Raw genomic sequence first — 15,735 nt, 5'->3', positions numbered from 1 at the left:
CAAATATTTAAATATTTAATTTTTGTCCATTTTCATTTGCCATTCTTTCCCACGTTCACTAACTTGAATTCTGTCACATAAAGAAAAACACTTTGTTTTTCCTTCTCTTTGTTCATATTTATGGACAGTAAAGTTATTCTTCTATCAGAATAAAGAGAGCCAATAAAAAAGACACTTAAAAAGTGGTCATGTGGCTCAAAAGACCGGAGGTCACTTTTGTGAATTTAGAATATGAATATTGTCAGAAGGAATTTTTAGTGGTTATTAAACACAGGTGAGCACATGAGAAGGTTTTAACTGCATATTTTAACAAAAAAACGTTTGCTTAAAAAAATCCGCTTATTTGTTATTTTTTAATTTAAAGATATTAAGGATGTACAGTCTTCAACAAGGCATAAATTTGCAGCAGGGAGAAAACTTCCCAGTGAATATCTAAGATTTTAGCCACAAAACCTGGTAAAAGTAGTTTAGTCCTCAGAAATCATAAAGATTTAAGCAATAAATTAAATTGAAAACAAGCTGTCTTTTTTAAATTATCATAAGCACTTCTGATTACTTACCATTCATACCCTCAGATTCTGCAGGATCTCTATCAATGGTGGCAGTACTGATCACATTCATAATGTTCACTGTGGCCCATGCAAAAGGCATTCTGTATTTTCCCAGTCTCTGGCAGAAGGATTCAGCTTGATTTTTTAGCTTCTCAAGCTTGTCCTTATTCTGAAAATGGAAATGATCATAAAAGCATAAGCCATTAAATAATATGTCTTCCCTTTAGCGTTTTTGCATAACTGCCAGCCATGTTCATCTTATTAATGATAAAGCTCTATTGCAGATACAGAGACTAGAGCAAGACCAGACATTAACACCTGCTGCTGTCTACTGCAATACATCTGATGGAAAGCACACGACACAAGGAGGTTAACATATCAGTGTCAAAAGTAGCACGCAAACCAGGATCCTCCAGGTAAAAAGCCTTTATCCTCAATCACAGGACCACTCGGCCTCATGAAAGGCTTGATTTTTTCATACAACACATTCAGAACAAAAGATCAGAAAAAACACCAAAAGATTAAAACAATAAACTTTAAAATACTTTCACAACGAAGATGTGGAAACGGAACCTATTCACAACTGCAGTGGTACGTGGCATTAATCAATAGTAATGCAAAATTACAACAGCAGAATATACCGCAGAATTACACAGCAGAATATACTGAATGTCAAAAATTATCTGTGTTTTGTCAAAGCAGCTAGTTATCTTCATCTTCTGAACAAGCCAACCAACAAACAAATGTAAAGCACAATGCTGTGGTGTGGTGACTTCATACTAGAGCATGAAATGGAAGTTTTAGGACTTGATTAATGAAAACTGTTGCATTGCAGCACAAGCTTTACCTTAGCAGTGTCACTCTCTTTCATGACCATGTAGGGGTCTGCACACTCACCAATCTCCCCCTGCTGGAGCACCTTCTCAATCTGAAACACAGCACAGCACAGACACCTTTGAGCATCACACAGCTGGGGTCCAATGGCCTGTGCTTCTACTATCAAGGACTGCCCAACCTGAGAAGCATAACAGATCCTGGAGTGCAGGACAAACACTAAATACCTATATCCCAAAAACAATTGCAACTGCTAACTGCTTTCTCTGCCTGAACACATGTTCAGGACCTTCTCCGTTTAAAGTTACAACTGTTTATTGCTTTCAGGATTATAATAATCTTGAAGCTTGAGCTGCAGCACATAAATTTCATTAAAGAGTGTTTGGTCTTTTCAGGTGACAGAAAGCTCGGATTTTATTCCAAGTCTTAATGAATTCCAGCTGTGTTATTAGGGTTTAAAAGGTGAGGAATGCAATTTAAATTGCGAAGTGCTCCACATTTTTTCACAGCATTTTGTGCACATAACAAAAAATATAATTCTGGAGAAGCAGCGATCCCCATCATAACCCAGCCTGTCTCAAAATACTTAAATTATGTGCAAAGTGGATCGATAGATTGACAGGAGCCCACTCTGTCTCTGCTTAGTCTGCAGGTGATGCAGAGATGAGTGTTGACCTCCTGTAAGACTTTCCCAAGCAATACGAATTTTGTAAGCTAGTTTACTGCTCCTTTGCAGGTGTGGTGCCACACTCGCACGAAGCTGGGCTCATCTCATCAGCGTGCTTTGTGACTCGGGCGTGTCATTAATGTTCACACCAGTGGCGACTCATGGGAGGACACACCTTGATGACAAGGTAGATGTCTGGCGAGGGGTAGGTGATGGAGAAGATGGCCGATCTGGCCAGGCTGGCGGGGGAGATGTGAGGCGTGTGTGGGCGGAGGAACCCTCTCAGCTGGTCACAGTTCAGGTCGCAGTAAAAATTCTCAGAGATCTGAAACACAAAGTCTCGCTTGTCAAACTACAACAACAACAACAATAACTTTTATTTTTAAAGCATCTTTTCAAACCCAAGGACGTGGTGCATAGCGATATGGAAAAAGGCAAAAAAAAGTACAATAAAAACTAAAAGAAAAAAAATATGCAAGAACATACAGGTTCATAGAGATAGAATGTACGAGAATCCGACATAGGCCCTAGTAAAAAGGTGAGTTTTGAGTTTGGATTTGAAGAGAGACACATAATATGTCTCTCGTGGAGTCAGAGGAAGGGCATTCCATAACAAAGGAGCAGGGACAGAAAAGGCACGGTCACCAAAACTCCGAGATTTAGTCTTAGGTACAGTGAGGAAAGGACCAGCCTCAACTACACCGAGCCTGTGAGAGGGAGAGTATACATGAAGTTCAGAGATGTAAGATGGAGCCATATTTTTTAAAGCCCTAAAAGTAAGTAACAAGAATTACAATAGAAAAAGAACAGGCAGGAGTCTCTGAAACATGAGAAAAAAATACAGATGAGGCAGTCCTGACAAGAGTAATTAGCCTGCATTAAGTTCTTCCACAGACTGATGGCTGCGGTTTAGTTCGACAGTTTCACTTATAGACTCTTGTCTGAGAGTCATGTCTAGGTGGGTTATTAAAATTTTTTAATAAACTTTTTAAACTTTAGGTGTTTTTCACTGGTAACGCAAAACCCTCAGTAATAAAAGCCACAGGAAACTGACAGAAATGTGAAGCATTTTACTGTGGTGCTTTTTGTATCACTATTTCCAACTCTTATTTCCTTTTCCATGTAAACATCACTGTTTGATTATACTGTACCTCTTTTGTTTTTACTCCCATTATAACATAACATACAGTACTGAAGAGAGACTGGAAGGACTTTTACAGCTATGATAAAAGCATTTTTATAGCTATTATATGGCTTAAGAACAGAACATATCAATCAATGGCACAAATTTCACCCTGTCCAAACATACATTCAAAAAAGGATCAGCTTAGTTTTTTCATTCATGATAACTCTTCTGATATCTCTGGTCCCTCCTCTGTTAGGTTTATCAGGCCTACCACACCTACACATTTAACCCCTAATCAGAGCCTGCTGCATGCTGGATACCTAGAGTACTACCTAATACATATCCTTAATTAAACCTGTTGTATTAGGAACATTCTGCTGGCTACACAGGCACTTTCCCTTAAACTTAGAAATTACGACCCTGGAGTAAACACTTATTTTCTATAGAACTGCATAAAAATGAAAGCAATGAAATAATAATTATTTTTTGTTATTGCTTCTTGCAATGTGAAGCGCTTCCAACAAGAAAAAATAAAGTAACATACTGAAAATATCAAAGGCTGCTTTGTTTTATTGTTAAGTACCCACAAATAGCACGAGACAAATAACCTACAATTTATTGCACCCTAAATAAAATACCTTCTTTTGTTGTTCTAGTGGTGTAATGAGATGCAATTGAAAAGTGAAACGTTTGTTTTTTATTAAGACATAAAATATATAATTTGCTGTCCATAATGGGAGTGTTGTGTTGAGCTACTGTACATCAGGCCTTTCAATTAAAAATGACCAGATCTCAGTTTCTGCACTCTGTAATGACATGGGAAAGCATGTGCTATTACACTGTACACCTAAAAACAGTAACTTTTTAAATGAGAAATAGGAATGTGTAAAAAGGCGCACACAAAAAAGCTCAAAATTTCAACAAACATCTGTTTTTTCACTGCTTTTTACTTACATTATTATCTTGAATTTTAACTGCTTATACTCTGCAGGAAAAATTCTGAAGGTGATAATAGAATACTAAATGAACCAACTTCAATGGCTTTCTTTATTTTTAATATGAGGAGCAATTAGGTGGAAGTGAATTTATTACAGAAAACAAAAGCCACTTATTTAGACAAAAGGTTGTGAGAGTGTGGAACCCACGCATTCTGCTGCCGCTGCTCCCATAACATCTTTCAAGAAACAGCTGAATGAAGTTGTCAGATAAATTAGCAACTAACGATCATACAGCCTATATGGGACAAACAGCCTCCTCTCGTTTGTAACCTTGCTTTCTTATGTTCTTATTTACCAGATATACGGTTATCACACATTTGTTTTCACATTTGTTTTTGGAGAGAATATATCATCCTTTTAGTCTCGTACCAGAAATGTATAGCAATGAGGACTTTCTGAGGGACAGGTTGGAGCAAAATACATGGTCATATCCTAAAAAAAAGACTGCAGTAATTCTGTCCTGACTGGTCGCATCACTGCCTGGTATGGGAACTGCTCCGCCCGGGATCGCAAGGTACTGCAGAGAGTGGTGAAGGCAGCGCAGCTCATTAGCAGCTGTGAGCTACCAAATATCTACTCAGCTAGATGTCTTAAGAAGTCCAGGTCCATTCTCAAGGACCTCAGTCATCCCAGTCACAAACTGTTTTCTTTCCTACCATCTGGTAAATGGTACCAAAGCATTCAGTCAAAGACTAACAGATTACGGAACAGCTTCTACAGTACCTTCAGCAAATCACCCATAATGGCTACATGGACATACAGTTTTCATTGTATTCGGCATATTGTACTACTTGGACATAATAGATTGCATACGCCCTGGACACATAACAGCTCTTTTTATATTGAGTTTTGTCTGAGTTTATTTTATTTGATTTCTATTGCATTATTATCTACTATTATGTAACCTTATTTTGTAACTTTAATTTTATGTTTTTTACTCCCCATGGTGAGCTCGTAGAACAGACATTTCATTACCAGCAACTACTGCTACATGCTGTATTGTTGTGTATTTGATAAATAAACTTTGATTGATTGATTAATTAATTGTACTATAAGACAGAAAATGCTGACTTTACAGATCTGGTAGATGCAGATTACTGTTTATATTTCCAATAGCAGGTGTCATTATACCCACCTGATCAGAGCAACAAAGTTAATCTATGATCTTTTGTGCTGGCTAACAACAAACTGTCACTGTAAACACCATAATTTACCTAACGTACAAGCTGATTCTTAACATAATCACAGCAACTTTAACTCGCACAACAAATAAATTTATACACTCTAAATCCTTTAAAAATGTTTAGCTACTTAAATTTCATAAATGTATTACACTGGAAATGACCTGTTTCTTACATTAAATCATGCCTACCCATAATAATACAGAAGTCCTATTCAACCGATGAACGACATGATAATGTAGGTACATGATATCGGGGTCACATTCTTTATTAATATAAATAAGACTTTCAGCAAATCTTTACACATTGAGATTTAAACTTTTGTTACCTTTTTCTTCTCTTTTAAATCATATAAGGCCAAAGTTGCAAACACTGGCTCTACTTCTATCTCAAACCTGAAAAAAAGAAACAAATGAGCACAAGATAACATTCTCATGAATGATGCACAAAGTAATATGTTTATTTGGATTGCAGTCTTCAGTGAAGATCACAGAAGTAAATATATATCAAAAACAAAATTCCAAAGCGGGTCTTGGACTGCTTTTATTTCAACATGCTTTTTCAATGATCCTCATAATCTGAAATAAACCAACTATATTAAATTCCTCATATTAATATCTGAGTCAAGAAGACTGTTTCAAGATTTCACAGAGGAATGACAGTAATAACAATTTAATAAGTACTCCAGCTGATGAAGCTGCTCTGCAATTGAGAGAGGTTTTTATGGAGATTTCTTAAATAAATATCCAAATAGTTATAAACCAGTCAGGCAAACTGGAACTATGAGCACTGTATTCATGCCGAAACAATCACCAGCAGTCCCAAATCACATTAAAATACTTTCATGTTTAACTTAGTAGTGACAATAAATATGACAGCACTTCCATTTAAAAAAAATAAAACACAATAACTTATTCTTTAACTCTGAACATTTGTCATATTAGCATTTGCACTTTATGATACTGAAATTTAAGACAATTGGCAAATTCTAGGATACTGTACACCTCTTTGTTCAGTAGTATTTCTACAGACACAATCAGAGAGATTAAATGAGTGAAAAAGTGGAACATTACTTTATAGCCTGGCATTTAAGAAGAATCCTATGGCCAATGTGTTCCTTCGGACATTCAGGAATTGGCCTTATTTCCACAGCATCTTCCTAATACCAAACAAAACAGAAACCACGTTAATACACAAAGCCTCTCATGTACTTCCATTATACACCTGGAAGTAATGTGAGATCAGATCAATAGAGCATGTGAGATCTAATAGCACTGTAACAGTCATTTATAAATATGTCGTACCAGCTTTTGGGAAATTCCAAAATAACCGGTGGGTTAACTTTAAAGAACAATTAGGTACTCAAATAATAATGAGTAGAAAAAAAACAACATACAATCATGGAATGTAATTTCATTCAGAGGTAAAATAAACCATGCAATAACTACCCAAAATGGTTTAAATAAAGCAAGGTAAAGCAAATAGCACAGGTATGGTACACTTTCTTGTCTTTGAACCACTGCAATTGTTGTTCTTTGCATTCTGCTTCATATGTCTCTGCTTATCCAGATTTTCTACATCTAAAGGCTTTATAGAAAAATTGTAAAGGTACACAAGGCAGTGTAGTCATTGAATTACACATGTCAATAAGGAAAAGAGAGTTCACTTGCATAACATAGTGCTTTAATGAAAATTAACGAAACAAAGTTAGTGAAAACTAGAATGACTGAATCTAAAACAGCCTTTAAAGGGATTGAAGACTTGTTCTTAATTTGATCTCTGAGCCTAAACTAAATTTTTGGAAATTGAAGGTTTTTCACTGCACTCTCAAACTGCAATGTTTATATAATATATTACAATAGACAAAGTGAGGCTGTACGGTTGTACCTTTTCTTTAATACCAACAATATGAAAAAATGCACCACACACGTCTTTTATATGAGAAACACAAAGAATTCAACTTTCTGCTGCATGTGCTTGAGCAATGATGATGCAGTAAATACAATTCTCTTTATGCTTGAGAAATCCATGAATTTCTAAAAATATAGAAGACATGTCCGAGGACTGCAGATGGAGAACTTGATGAATGCTTTCAATTTACGAATTAAGGAATGAGAATAGTGTAACATTTGTTCTTAGATTATAGCAAAGGTCCATCCAACCATTTTCCAACCTCTTCTTCCAATTCAGAGTCGAAGAGGAGCAGGTTCTATCCCGGCAAGTAACAGGCACAAGGCAGGGTACACCCTGGACAGGACACCAGTCCATCACAGGGTAGACATAGACACGCACACACTCACACCTAGGGCCAATTTTCCCAGAAGCCAATTGACCTACAATACCAGTATGTTTTTTTTTTGGACTGTGAGAGGAAACCGGAACACCAACCCACGTAAACACGGGAAGAACATGCATACGGATAGCACCCCAGGTCCGGAAACTGAATCCCAGAACCCCAGCTCTGCGAGGCAGCAATGCTAACCACTGCGCCACCATGCCAACATTATAGCAAATCATTTCTTGCCTCGTCAGTAGGCGGGTACAGTGCGAAGAGCTCTGGGTGCCGGCTGGCCTGACGAGCCTCCTGGTTCTGTCGGTCCAGGTCCTCGGGGTTGCTGAATTTCAGGAGGTTCTCCACCCGGCTGTCGGGCTGCAGTCCGCGCAGGTCGAAGTCTGAGGAAGTGAGGGTCGCCCGTCCGGAGTCATCACACAGAACCGACAGCGGCGGAGGCTTCGCCTGCAGGGCCAGACAGCACAGGTAGGCAAACAGCCTCAAAAAAATCAAACCTGAGCAATGTTCCACCTAAAAAATGCATTACTCTCGTATTGCTCGACCACTGTCATTGCATGATTTCTTATTTATAGTTTTTTTTTTTAATGTACTAGCATCTTTGAGTCTTCCTCAGGCCACTTTATCTGAGTTAACACTCTACATTTATAGTCAGTCTCGGAGTACACTTTAAAAAATGTCTATCCATGAACCTAACCTTAATATACTCTTAATAAACAGAGTTTGACCACATAACTCCATGACATAAACATTGACATCATCTGATCAACAAATGCACAATTGTACATTAGGTAAAATAATCTACAGTGGCATAATAGCATTGTCCTTCAAAAACAGAAAAATACATTTTTTACAGTCTTCAACTGCTTCTGAGTTCTATATAATGAATTTTATGTGCAGGAGCATTGTTCAGCACCTTATTTTTTATGTACTTTTATTTTTTACCATCAGTGTACTTAAAATTCCCCATAGATGGTTTTGGATCTTTCTGCTAACCACAGAGATCTTTTTGTAATATTCTGTAGCTCAGCTGCCTGCTTTCAGGCTACATGGATTCCAAAGTCCTCGCTTCTGTGTGACATAATTGAGCAACCTAAATAGTCACTGGGTTCTCAGGTTCTCTAGACGATTGCTAATTAACAGAAACTACAGAAGAGACACATTAGGTTAACAATAGGCCATTTTAGCTCAAACAAATTCTTGTACCCATGGAGTCCACAGCTAAAACAACAGCTTTCAGTAAAGCAATTAAGATTTTTGGCTCATGCTGCTTGAGACCAAACTCAATGAATATTCACAGCAGAATGTGTTTGCATACTTTAAATAAACAATGAAATTCATTCATCTGGGAAACTGCATGTGAAAAGTGTATTGCCTCCTCTTTAACAGACATGAGTGCAGCAAAATCCATTTAAAATAAAATATGGTATACATAAAAAAACATCCACAAAGAAAAAATCACATAAGCCTCAACAATCTTTCATTTCTACCTCTGAAATGCAATTAGTTTAATACACATACACAAGTTTTGAGTTCTTTACTTAGTACCATGGTCACAAAACTGCCACAGAGCAGAATCTGATCTTTTAACTCCTGAAAGGAATTATAAGTGTAAGTAAATGCCAGTTTCACTCGTATATGAAAGAAAAAAATCTTCATTTGATTTGCACCGACTCTTATGATCTCACACCATTCTGGTGTGCAAATGGGACCACTCTCAGCTTTCCACAAAGTGTGAGTTTACACAACTTCCTGCAACAATATATCTTCATAACCACTTCCAACACACTCAGAAAAGTGCAGGAATGGTTCCAGGACACTATACATTAAGCTGCATACTGAAACACCAGGTATGTAATACAAGCCTATTTAACATCATACCAAAATAATCAAAAGGTATCAGATGTAAGTATTTAAAAATAATAAGTTCAAATTTGTCATTTCATTTTTAGCCTAGATTTTTTGTAGATTTTTTATTCATACTCTTTGGCTGTTATGGTGCATTTCAAACCACAATAAAAGTAAAATGTACACAATAATGTACATAGTAAAACCTCCAATTTACACCACAAATTAGGAGAAATTTCCAGGTATGCACAACACCATATTCTGGGATTCAGAACAAGGCAAAACTTCTGATGATGTGTGTGGCCTTATTAAATTGTAAAGAAAAAGGCTTGTGAATACATCTCTCTTAATCCAACAGAAATATTGCTCTTGACATCGAGACAGGTTTGCTAACAAATACTAGTTACTTGTTAACTCTGCATGCAGATTACATTTCTGTTGTGAAATATCTGCTGCAAACCTTTACTTATTCACTTGTACATCACATTACAATAGTCAATACAGTGACTAGTGAGCAGGAAGGGCCGCCTCACTTCGCAATTCATGGGAACTAGAATGCGAGTTTTTGACAACATAGTGACTTACTGATTCATGATTTTGTGCTTAATTTGAATATTTTTATATTTCTATAACATCAATGAATATATTTTGTTATCAACATTTAATAGCCAGTGTGAGAAATTGGGACTGCAGTTCCCCTTTAATAGCTTTTATAAATACTTTTTATCTTCTTTCAACAAGAAAAGGTAAATATCTGGTGACTGAAACTCATTTACTTGTTTCTTTTTCAGTTCTTCAATGATTTCAAAACTTTCATATCCAATTACACGGGGGCAGACACTGTATATCCTTACAAAATGTCTCTGTATGAGTTTGGGATGCTAATGACAGAGTATACAGTATCTGGCTACGGTGTTAAAAATTATAATGATATATTGTATGTAGCTTCCTGTCAAATATACAGAAAATAATTTAACCCATGTCATTTACAGTGAGCAATTTATATTACTTCAGTGTTGTGATTGTCACAGGTCAAAATGCAGGAAGTTTAAAGTCTGACAGTTATTTAATTCAGACATAAACATATAAAGCTGAACTTTGTTCAGTACATTGGCCATCAGCAGTCTGAAAGTGTCTGAGTGCACTCTCCTGGACAGTTTATAGAATAAGACAAATAGTGTTTGGTTCAAAGATAAGTCTTGTCACCAGAACATTTGATACAATTGATAAAGGAATGCTGGACAGTTTTTGGAGAGATGTAGCACAAAACTGCTCATTTAGTGCTTACCGAGTATTCTTGGTTATCAGGCTGCACATCAGATTCAAAGGTTTGTTTCTGTAACCTTTTGTGCAGGCCAGTTCTCTCAGAATATATACTCCAGCCATCTCCCTGGAACCTGAAAACAGGGAAGAGTTTCTGTAACATAGTATGTGCTTCTCACAAAGGAGTAAATAAAATACGACATATACAACATACAAAAATTAAAACAGATTGCTGGAAAGAATTCTCTGGTTCATATGTAACCATGTACTGCATTAAAGACCAATGAGATCTTTAGCCAAGCAGATTTTTGTGTTGTTTTTTGATCCTTTGATTGTCAAGGACTTGGGAAACAAAACAGTCCATTGATCAAATAAATCTCCAGTCTGGGAGGTGGGCTTCACTGGCCTAACCGATGAGCATAAATGTGCTGTGATTGATTCATTAATGTGAGTGCTTCCCAAAAACCACTAAGGTATGAGGTTATCATTTCATCAGTGCCCTGAACTCTTTTCTTAAGCAATGAGTATTGCTTCTTCTCATGCACAGTATTTGAACACAGAGGTCTTAAAGATAGTTAAAAAATCAGCTGCTTCTACAAGACAAGATATCATTATAAATATCACAGATTTTATGCGGTAATACACAAGTATTTTGCCAATCAAATGAACAAATGAAATATTGTATGGTGAAAAATATTTTCAAATATCTTTTTATATATCTGACTTTCTCAAATTACCTTTTAGCTATATGAATATCTTTAAAAAAACAAGTCAGTTCATACTGTTGCAACATTTACTACTACTAATTTATTTGTCTGACACTTTTATCCAGTGTGACGGAAATTTGCACCCATTTGTACAGCAGGGTATTTTTCTGGAGCAGTCTGAGTGAGGAAGTGACTCAGGGGTACAACAGCAGTGTCTAACCAGAGATGTGAAGCCACAAATTTCCAATTACAAATCCAAAACCCTAACAACTGCTCTACATTGCTGTCTTTTTTAAATTTAGCACTGAAACCTTTGTAACGGTATTGTATAGACCAGGAGTGCTATAATTTAATGCTATAATATTACTCCATTCTCTCTGCAAATACTGCAAGGGCTGAATAAAAAACTAAAAAGATATAAAATAATCTGAATAAATTATATCAATTAACAAAGAATCAGAAGAGATGTTTAAGTAATAGTTTGGGATGGGATGAGTGTTGTCAAGTCGGTGGCGACCCTATGGACAGTTCCACCGTCACTAGTGTTTTCATAGCAAGATACAGAAGTAGATTGCCAGGCCTTTCTTCCACGCAGATAGTGCGAGCGTTGTAGCCGTTGTCAAGGTAACGTGATCACCAGCCGCCAACACGGTGCCCAGTATGGGTTATTAGAGAACCTTGCACCCGACGTGGGACACAAACCCATTACCCTGAGCTCTACCAACAGAGCTAGTTGGGGCTAAGTAATAGTTATAGCTCTCTACAAATATTTGCGTTTAGAGCATAAATATCTATTCACGCTCACACGTGTTATATGACATTGCTCATCTGAAGACGTCCGGTCCCGGCTGGAAAGTGTGAGGAGCTGAGGAAAGTGCAGGGGGCGTGGCTCACCTCCTGCTGACAGTCAGCCACGGCTGTGTGTAGGACTGAACACAGTCCCTGACGTGAGGATCCAGCTCCTCCCTGTGAGAGACAGAGCAGGAGACACTGAACTGGGTGGACAAACTCCAGCACACTCGCTTCTCCTTTCAAGACAGCTAGCATTTCAGTCAGAATAAGAAGAAAAAGAAGATGAAGAAGAAGTATTTCATATAGCACCTTTAGAAAATATCTCCTCAAAGAGCTTTACAGGAAAGGTAAACAAAAAAAATGATAAAAGAATACAGCAACAAGGATACTGTAAAGTAGGTGATAGCAAGGTTAGCACAAAGAAACACAAGTGGTTAGAAATGTAGTAGAGGAAAATGTTCTGTTATATGAACATATCCTTCACAAGGAAGGATTTTTTTTTCTTAAATGTTACAAACAGCTACTAACTCTGAACAGCTACTAATGGCTGAAGAGTTGTTTTGAAGCAATCAAGCTATTCTGCATTTTTGAAGGAATATCATTGGAATTATACTGCATAAACAAAATAACAAAAACATAATAAAATCATTTTAAATGTCATATGTACATCACTTCAGTGATATTTGCTTTTATCTATGTTCTTCCACAATATAACATTTTAATTTACAATATCATATTCCATTTTTACTGTGGCAGCTTATAAATACTGTCTGAACTCTGAGTTGTCCGAATTGTTGCTGACAGTGTTGCTCGTGCCACTAATACCTCACAGCTCCCTTTAAATCTTGCATTCCTCTAAACTACTGCAATAGGCTATGCTGTTTCAGAATGAAAAGGGTGAGTATGGGAATGATACTGTAGCTGAAGTTACATACCTCCTTTCTTGCTAATGGTTGATTTTCACCAATAGAAATGACCTCACTTTCGTCTTTCATTCATGTTACATTCCAGGTAACAAGCGATATGGATAAAGCTTTAGCTTTTTTTAAAGAATGTGTTGGTGTGTATAGAATAAATCTTAAAGGAAGACAGGAGAAAACCAGACCACCAGGAGAAACCCACACAAACACAGGGTAAACATACAAACACTATACTGAAGGTGCCCCAGCTTAGAATTGAGGGGTCAAGAGCTGTGAGGCAGTATCTCTAATGTTCTAGGCTGCCACATGTACTGGCACAGGCTTTCATAATTGACAAAGATTTTTACTATACTATATACTGTACGTATAAATATGGGAATTTGTATTTCCTCTGACGTGCTTCTGAAACATTTCCTGAAAATCAAGCCAATAAAACCAGTGAAGTAAGGTCTATTTTTTTCCTGCAAGCTATTCATGTTAAAAAAAGTCCTACTGGACTGTCATCTCCATTAGGATCTAAAGGGAAATGGAATTTCAGCCCCAAACAAATTATTGCAAGCAATATTCAGATAAATATGTCCTGCACTGTAAACTTGGGTTCACAAACCAGGAGTGTCAGGAAAGTCAAGTGAACTGACAGGATCAGTCATGTTATTAACGTGGGACCTCCAGAGTAGAACTGCACCTGAAGGAAATGTTTGTCAGTGTTGCTGAGTATAAACCTTATTATAATGTTCTCATTAAAAAAGTACAAAATACAGACGCCAGTCATTAGATACCCCTGACAGATCAAACTACTTTTCACTCATATCTGAATTTGTTAATCGGGCCTCCATGGCGGGTCTTCAAGGGATGATTTACCCGTCCTCTGGGACAGAGTGCTGCACAGTCCTGCACTCCCTCGGGAAAAACTCCACAGCCAGGTCATCTTCAGGAAAGTCTCCCAGCTCCTGCATCAGCTCCGAGTCTGCACTGCTCAGCTGCGTCATCAAGAATTCCTCCAGGTCCACTGGCTCCACTGCTTCATAAAACTGATGCTTAGTGACACAAAAGAAAAACAGCTCTTTTAAGAAGGGGGCAAGACACACATCTAAAATAGACCAACCTTAGTCCTCTGTTTGTCAGTGCAATGAACGTGCGCCTATCATGTCAGGAATGCCGGTGTCAATGGGCAGGAGTGCACAGACATCTACAGCAAAATTCCAAGTCACTCCATTCAATTCTAATTAAAGAATAAACTGATTCCTCATATATACTTAGTATATTTCCTTGAAGTTTTTTACAGTTGATAATTTACAAGATTCAATCTACTACATCTTTAATGTATTTTGAGATTTTCCAAAATACTTTAAATCATTTCGATGATGCCTTGACAAATGGCATCACCAATTAATTACAGAGGAATACAGAGATTTTCAAACCCTGTGTTGGAAAGTGTAACACAGTGGGATGCCACAGGAATTCTATCTTAAAACCATCCAGATTACATGAAACAAGCAAAGTCTTCTAACTGCACATTACAGCCTCTACTGGGTCAGCTAAGGGGATTATCTGTTCACTCAGAGCATAGACAACTTCATTTTAAACATTTTTCATTTCTGGTGGAGGTTGCATTGACTTCATTATTAGACACAGGAAGGGCGGCCAGCTCTACTGCTCAACTCCTGAGGGTCTGTTGGTTTTCTTTCCTAGAAGCCCCTAATTACCCAATTGGACTAATTATCAGCTATACTGATATATCCTTTTATCCTTTGAAGACCAGAGCTGGTCTCCCCTAGCTTCTGACTCCTATTGCTAATTTGTATTCATTTTATAGAAGACATAGATGATTTTTAAATTATTTCTGGAGTTATAATACTAAACTTTCGCCAAATGAAGGGCATTTAACACTAAGAGCAGAGGGCACTTTGGTGCACAGAGTTGCAGTATTCTACAAGTCTAGGAGCCACCAGGCCACTTGAACCTGATACCCTTTTTTCTTTCAAGAATGACAAGTCGATTAGCTACTAGCAACTTAAAGTGCCGAACGGCCTCTTCAGGTTAGTAAAGGTTTCTATTTTGTCATCAAATGATACACGAATGAAAATGGGCAAAAATTTGAATTCAAAACCAGGCAAATCAATGAAAGAAGAATACGAAACAGGGAAATACAGTATGAATTGTTTGGATGCATAAGGAACCTCAGGCATAGTAAAATACACAAAAAGTGATAAGAGATTTAGACAAGTTCAGTCATGAACATTTTCTAAAAAATTCAATCTGCTGTGCTCCCCTCTCAATTATATAGCCTTGGGGTCACACACAATTCACATTCCAATCTACATTCAGCTACTAATTTTCCATAACTCTGACCTGGAAAACTAAGCCCAAGAGAGCCAAGAGAGAAACTTAACCCAAACCCCTCCTGGTCTTGTTAAGTTTCTCTTTTTGTGCTTGCAGGTTTGTCACTCAGGAGTAAAAAAAATGCATTGTTTTTTCCTCCTTGGTCTAGAAAATGTCTGTTATTAACCGTAAATGTAGTGGATTTCAGTCAGATAAAGAATAGCTTAAATCTGTCC

At 37.2% G+C, this 15,735-nt stretch overlaps 1 protein-coding gene across 1 annotated transcript in view; it reads right to left on the bottom strand.

Annotated features, from left to right (window-relative positions):
• dock8 (dedicator of cytokinesis 8) overlaps nucleotides 1–15,735 on the bottom strand; it is an 85,457-nt gene that overhangs the window by 47,333 nt on the left and 22,389 nt on the right. The window contains exons 3-11 of the mRNA XM_088910667.1: nucleotides 14,039–14,214; nucleotides 12,360–12,431; nucleotides 10,784–10,892; nucleotides 7,882–8,094; nucleotides 6,431–6,516; nucleotides 5,686–5,752; nucleotides 2,228–2,377; nucleotides 1,399–1,479; nucleotides 561–720 (exon numbers count right to left, since the gene is read on the bottom strand). Coding sequence (XP_088766793.1) covers nucleotides 561–720; nucleotides 1,399–1,479; nucleotides 2,228–2,377; nucleotides 5,686–5,752; nucleotides 6,431–6,516; nucleotides 7,882–8,094; nucleotides 10,784–10,892; nucleotides 12,360–12,431; nucleotides 14,039–14,214 — 1,114 coding nt within the window. The remainder of the gene's footprint in view (nucleotides 1–560; nucleotides 721–1,398; nucleotides 1,480–2,227; nucleotides 2,378–5,685; nucleotides 5,753–6,430; nucleotides 6,517–7,881; nucleotides 8,095–10,783; nucleotides 10,893–12,359; nucleotides 12,432–14,038; nucleotides 14,215–15,735) is intronic.

This window comes from Atractosteus spatula, chromosome 3 (genome assembly GCF_055471065.1).
Source record: "Atractosteus spatula isolate fAtrSpa1 chromosome 3, fAtrSpa1.hap1, whole genome shotgun sequence".
Classification (NCBI taxonomy): Eukaryota; Metazoa; Chordata; class Actinopteri; order Semionotiformes; family Lepisosteidae; genus Atractosteus; species Atractosteus spatula.
This window is presented reverse-complemented; position numbering and strand designations above follow the sequence as displayed.